General features: G+C 39.0%; 1 protein-coding gene across 1 annotated transcript; it reads right to left on the bottom strand.

Annotated features, from left to right (window-relative positions):
- Positions 1-4,752: 4,752 nt before the first annotated feature.
- Positions 4,753-6,460, bottom strand: LOC145086645 (F-box protein PP2-B10-like). The gene is made up of 3 exons (XM_079024465.1): positions 5,966-6,460; positions 5,608-5,726; positions 4,753-5,413 (listed from the first exon to the last, which is right to left on the bottom strand). The coding sequence occupies exons 1-3, from the start codon at positions 6,146-6,148 to the stop codon at positions 4,789-4,791; spliced, it is 927 nt and encodes a 308-aa protein (XP_078880591.1). The 5' UTR covers positions 6,149-6,460; the 3' UTR covers positions 4,753-4,788.
- Positions 6,461-6,631: the final 171 nt, after the last annotated feature.

Genomic DNA, 6,631 nt, shown 5'->3' with positions numbered 1-6,631 from the left:
CGGAGGGGCGGCAACAGCAGCGACACGGCGGCGACAGTCGCTCTATTGGCCGGAGATGGCGGCTACAATCTGCTTCCCTTCGTTTCCGGCTGAACGACGACATCACATGATGGTCTCCGTCTTTAGCAACGACGGAAAGGCACAATGGTGGATCAGTGGACGGAAAAGCAAGTGAGAATAGGGTGGCGGCCCGTTGTGGGAGGCATAAGGGGGAGGTGATGACTGTAACATGGATTAGGGTTATGGTTGGGACGGGGGTGACGGGATTAAATACCCCGATCCCCACAACTTGTTTCCATAATGACCAAAATGGTCCCTCCTTTCCCCATTTCTTTCAAAATAAATCCATATTTTTCCTTTTTAACCCCTGCCCACTAAATTCCCTTCAAATTAAGTCCATTAATTTACCAAACAGCCCCTATCCTCTGAAATCTTGACAATTCAGCTCCATATGTTACCATTTAACCCCTAAGCCTCCAAAATCTCTTTAAATTAAGTCCCAATAATTTACCAAGGAGTTCATGCCTTCATAATTATTTACGAAACCAATCCGAAACTTACACTTTTAACCCCAATCTCTAAAATTATGACAATTAGCTCCTCGAGATCAACACCTTACTATATATAATTATTGATTTTAGGGCTACTATACATTAATTAATTAATTAATTTATTTATTTAATAAATGGGGTGTTACATAATGACTGAATGTGTATAGTTTAACAAGTTGAAGGGGTAAATGTGGACGAAAAAAACTCAGTGACCAAATGTGTACAAATCGAAAATATATTACCCTTTATCTCTAATAATGCATGTGAGCTACTTTTAGAGCCAGTGGTTAGTTTTGTCTACTGTGTGTCATATGTTTCTCTATTTACATGAACGCGACCCGTGAATTTTTTTGTTTTCTATGTAACTTTTTATATATAGTGTAACATCCTGAGTTCAGGAGTGCAAGTTTAGGGTTCAAAGTGAAAATGTATAAGGGCAACTCGGCGAGTCCATGGGTGGACTCGGCGAGTAGCGTCGCGATTCTGGTCGCGTGTTAAGTGGCCAACTCGGCGAGTCGGCGGCTGGAGTCGGCGAGTTGGTGCTGGGTGAAAAAAACCCTAATCTTCGGGGTTTGCCCCCTATTTAAAGGATGTTATGCCTTCTCTTCAGCCTCTATTTTCCCTGAGTGCTCCAGAGAAAACCCTAATCGTGAGAAACTCCATTATTGAGATGATTGAAGCTTGGAAGAAGGAATTTGTGAAGAGAAGTTGGAAGAATTAGAGGATAGCACCAAGAGGGCTTGTGGATCTGAAGTCTACGTCACTTTAGGCTCATCTTTAGGGTAAGAATCCTCTGTCTTGAGCCCTTTTTCCCTTATTGTCATCAATGGTGGTTGTTTTGGGGGTTTTGGAGTATTTCATGAGTTATTTCGGGATTGGAAGACGGATCTGAGGATGCTACCTCAGATCTGGAATAGTGATGATCCAAAAATGCATAAAGTCTTTGTTGATAAGTGATTGGTGAAGCTATCTTGTCCCAAACCAAACCCTAAAGTGTAAAATGCCTAGTTCTCTTTGGATTCACGTAAAGTTCGCCACTTTACGTGATGGATGGGTTGTAGGAGGCTAGATCTACTTTTTGGATCAACTGCATGGCCTGGAAGGTTCTGTTTGGAATGAGATCTAGAGGCACTCGGCGAGTCACAAGGGTGTACTCGGAGAGTTGCTTGAAGATGGTCTAGAACTCGGCGAGTTGGAAGAACAACTCGGCGAGTAGGTTGAAGATAGCCTTGGACTCGGCGAGTCTGTTCTTGGACTCGGCGAGTCTGGTCGTGAGGTCCTATCCTTTCTTTTGGTTGAGCTGTGAATCAGTGAGTCAAGGGATGACTCGGTGAGTCGAGTGTGAAAGGACTCAGAGTTGTTGGACTCGGCGAGTTGAGTCACGGATTGGGGAAAGTTCTGAGCATGGGGACTTGGCGAGTCATCGGGTTGAGTCGGCGAGTAGAGTCAGCCAAGGGTTGACCAGTTGACTTTCAGGGGCATTTTGGTAATTGTTGGATATTGTTTTGAGTTCAGTGTTTTGGTGGTTGGCCAGTGGTGGAGATCGTATCAATGATTGGAGCAGCTTGGGTTATCTGTTCAGTCGGCAGTTTCGAGGTGAGTTATCCTCACTATACCAACAGGGTCTAAGGCACCAAGGCCGGCCCTTTATCGGATTGAGATCTGGGTATTTGTTGTTATGTTACTGCTTTGATATGTTTGCATCCTGGTAGTTAGGATGGTATATGTTAGAGACCTGGTTGAGGTCGGTATCCTGAGATATAGGGTGATGCTATGCTAGTGACCGTTTAGGTCGGAATCTTGGTTAGGATGATGATATGCTATGTGGTCTGTTTGATCGGTTTGTTGACTGTGAATTGTTATATGATTGTATGTTTATGTGCACATGGTTGTTTGGACTGGAGTTGGGTTGAGGCGGGTCCTGCTTTGTGCTGTAGGCCAAGATACCCAGGGCGGACTGGTTGTCCCGAAGGCCCAGGGAGCGGTCTGGATAGGCTGTAGGCCCCAAGAGGGCGAACCAGACGTGCCGAGGCTTGGAGAGTGGACCAGGCCGACTAAAGGTCCGGTGCGGGCGGACCAGTCATAATGTAGACTCAGAGAGTGGACCAGGTGGATTGAAGACCCGGTGCGGGCGGACCAATCACACTGCAGACTCGATGTATATGGCTAGACTCGAAGGGTGGACCAGGTGGACTGTGGGCTGGTGCGGCGGACCAGTCACACAGTAGACCCGATGTGCATGGCTGTTCTGTGTTTGGATATGATATGGCTTGTTATGCGTGTATGGTATATGTGGTTGGTATTTTGGGGATATCTCACTAATCTTTCGGGCTTACAGTTGTGGTTTAATGTCTTTCAGGTTCTTCAGGAGACCGTGGCAAGGCGAAGGCGTGATCGTACCGCTCCTCATGTTTATGTTGTGATGTGATTTTGGGAATAATCTAAATAAATTGTATTGGAAACCTTTTTGTAATAATTTAATGAAATCGGGTTGTTTTTGAAAAGTTTAAATTGGTTGGAATTTTTCAGTCGTTACATATAGATATCCAAAGTAGTTAGTCATTGCAATTCATTCTATCACTCAATTCAATGAATTTTTGAGGCAAAGCTAAACAAGTCGGTTATAGCCAAAGACATAAATCCGTACAAGACGGTTCAAGTAAAATTATTCCATGTTCATTTCCAATCTTTTAAAACTCAAACTATCTACAAGACCAAAACTAGCAACAAAACCAAAACTATCCACATTATTACCCGATGTAACAATCTTACAACGTATTTAGTCTTTTAGGGGAAAATACAGGTGATAATCCATTTATGCAATATTCTCAAAGTTTTTTTAGAAACCCAACTCCTATCTTCTCGTCCTGAGGCTTTCTGGTTTCGTGATGCTCAGTAAGTATAATCTTACAACCCTAGTGACGACTCGGTTCCCGAAAGAAATGAACAAGATGACGAACAAGTCAACAAAGAATTGCAACTCATTCTTGAGAAAAAATGCAATTATACAAAGCTCCAGAAGTCAAAGAAATGGGTGCAATATGAAGAGTTGGTTTTTAGTGATTTGTTAGAATCACTTATGTGAGAGAAAATTGAGGTCTTTTTTAAAAAGAATTAAAGGGGGCTTAATTCCTACGAGCTCTTGTAGAACCAGACACGTGTCCGTTATATATGACTATAACAAACACATCAATTACAACTTTACTAGATCATGGATAATTATGTGAGAGTCATTGATTGTTTACATAAAAGACAAAACATTAAGGACTTCAACATATCTTATGTACGGTTCAAATGGATTTTCTCTAGGTAGTTTGAAAATGTCTTATCAATTTTCATTCATTCAGGAGATTGTTCTTAAAGTTGGTTTAACTAATTTTGAAAAATGGTTTATTTCTATCTTTGAACACAAACTTCGAACCCTACACATTATTAAAATTATTAAGAAGTTATATATATATATATATATATATATATATATATATATATATATATATATATATATATATATTTTCTCTCTGATACCTCCATTTTGGTATATCACACATCCAAAAGGGACTTAGAATGAATGATAAATTAATCATTAAAATGAGGTTGTCGGGTGAATTGTGAAAAGAGGTTAAGTGAGTTTTTAGCCATGCAACATAGGGACAAAAAGGAAAAGGAAATATGTTTATAAGTAGAAAGTATTTCAAGGCATGTAAGACATATCGATTAAATTATGTCTCTTGTGTGCATAGAGGGGTGCAAATGCAAACCAAATTGGGTTGGGTTCACTAAAACTGCATACGGGTGTCCTCCATATGACCACAAAATGTCACCGGTCGACCAGTTCAAGGGCTTTTAAGCAAACATTCCTTTTTTATAACTGAATTTTTTTATATTTCTCATTACCAAACTTGAATAAAACATAAGATTCATCACATATTGTCGGTTATGATTTAATGGTTAACGACAGTCATCAGTTTTTTCTGTTACATAGTTTATGACAACATGTCGGTTATAGATTTGTCTTAGTATACATATTGCACTCTATGTGAGATTGAGAGACAAATGTTACCGAAACCATACATCTTCTACTTCTTTTTTTTGTTTTCTTAATTCGTTGGAGGTATAATGTGGGCTTTGCTAGATTGGCTGGTCTAGAAAAACTCCTTCCAACTGTTGTATCGTGAGAAACAAGCATCTGATAGCAGACAAATTTGTTTTAAGGACATTGTGTTAAACACAAGTCTTATCAATTTCTTATTTTGTTTGTTTTCGTACACTTCCATAATATTTTCTGTAGAAAACTTAGTGAAAGTATGCCTGGCTGATGACGTTCTTGCAATTCCAATGGCTGACGAGGTTTTGGCAATTCCGATCGACTGGCTACTTCGTTGATCATCTCGTTCTCCCTCTGTTTGTGTGTGTATGTGTGATTTACAAATGGTGAGTGTTGATCAGTAGATGTAGATTTAGGTCGAAGCTCAATGCCCTCCACGATAAGACCACGCTTCCAGTTTAAATGCTTAACCTCGTCAAAAGCCATCTCAATCTCACCAGCATCTTCGTCATTGTAATTAATAAATTCTCCCAATTTGATCTCCATCCACCCATCCTTTCTCCTATGAGGAAACCTATCATTTTCTTGCCATATTTCCCTAGCCTCTGGTCTTTGAAGATACACATTTTCGGTCTCGATTTTTACCCCATGAAAATACACCGTTGTTTTAGCGGGCACAGAAAGTCCTCGTGAATTGCTAGTAGTTCGAAAGACAAGGTATGCTACATATGTAGTGTATCCTGACAACATCATAGATGCTATTTTGCCATGGATAGCAAGCCAACATACATCTTTAAGTATACAAACCTGTGGAAACCTACACGAATGAAAGCATATGTTCTTCTAGATTATACTCCAATAATACAGAGGAGATGGGACCATGTGTAACTTGTTAAAGCTATTTTGGACAAGGGTGCAATGCATGCCAAACACGTTATAACTTGTAACATTATAACATGTATTGTATGTTTGTTATTCTATAGAAAATGGCACTAAAAGGACAAGAGAGACCTTGATTTAAGTGTATGTCCCCATTCCCAGTAGTTTGGGTTATCTTGCCATTCAATTGATAGCTGCTTTGCGCCCAACATATAACACTTTTTCCCACTCTCCATATCTAGCTGGAAGCTCTGTTTATATTGGGATTATGTGAGACCAAATCATAGTTACTATAAGTGTTTTTTTAACAATTATATCGAAAAAAAACCCCTTATGTTGCATGGTATTAAAAATTTCCAATGGCCAATGAGTTAGAATTTTGAGAAGTCTTCTTTATTACAACAGTCACGCACAAAGATGGACGAGGTTATATATACATATTTAAAAAGGAAGAAGCAAAAATAGGGTATCACAAGGATGATCGATTTACCAGGTAGCCATCATCGAGGAAAATAGGTGAGTCCGATAAGCAAAAGTAGAGTTGCTTTTTAGAGTCAAAATCCAGCGGTGGAACCGCCCTCGCAACGATTTCTTGGTAACCCTGTGGCAGAAGTGGCTGCCAAAAGTCATCGTAATATTCCACTGAGTTGATTCCTTCGGAGATGCCAGACATCTGCACGCATCTCTAAGTGAACTTAGTGGTAGTATCTCGAGATACTTGCTGTTTCGTTCATCATGTGTAAGTGTGTTTTACTACAAATAGTTAGGGCGTAACCTCCTTTTATAATATGTTGGGTAATGTGATTTGTTTTATATTAACTATATTTATTAAGCTATAATGGTAAATGATAAAAAAAAGATTGATTACAATGAATGTTTTAGAATTTACAAAATCGAATAGCTAGCTATCTTCGTCAACAACCTAACGCTCACTATTAATTTCACGGAAAAAAAGTAAATATAGTAATTTTTTTTGTTAAGTTTTTCACGGTGAAGTTATTGAGAAAAATATTTAGCAATTTAGTACAGTTTGAAAAATATTTAACAAACTAGGTCTTTTTTTTTTTTTTTTTCATTTTTCTTACATTTTTTTGTTTTGCGTACTTTATTTTTTCTAGTTTTAATATCCAATTTTTTTTTTAAGTTTTTTTTAAAG

This window comes from Lactuca serriola, chromosome 2, assembly GCF_051521515.1.
Source record: "Lactuca serriola cultivar US96UC23 chromosome 2, Lser_US96UC23_V15, whole genome shotgun sequence".
NCBI lineage: Eukaryota > Viridiplantae > Streptophyta > Magnoliopsida > Asterales > Asteraceae > Lactuca > Lactuca serriola.
This window is presented reverse-complemented; position numbering and strand designations above follow the sequence as displayed.

Bases quoted from the DNA above. Each gene is read 5' to 3' on its own strand.
- LOC145086645 (XM_079024465.1), bottom strand. From the start codon at position 6,148: ATGTCTGGCATCTCCGAAGGAATCAACTCAGTGGAATATTACGATGAC. The intron at 5,727-5,965 runs GTAAATCGATCA...CAATATAAACAG, and splicing joins TCCTCGATGATGGCTACCTG to AGCTTCCAGCTAGATATGGA. The intron at 5,414-5,607 runs GTCTCTCTTGTC...TCATTCGTGTAG, and splicing joins GGACATACACTTAAATCAAG to GTTTCCACAGGTTTGTATAC.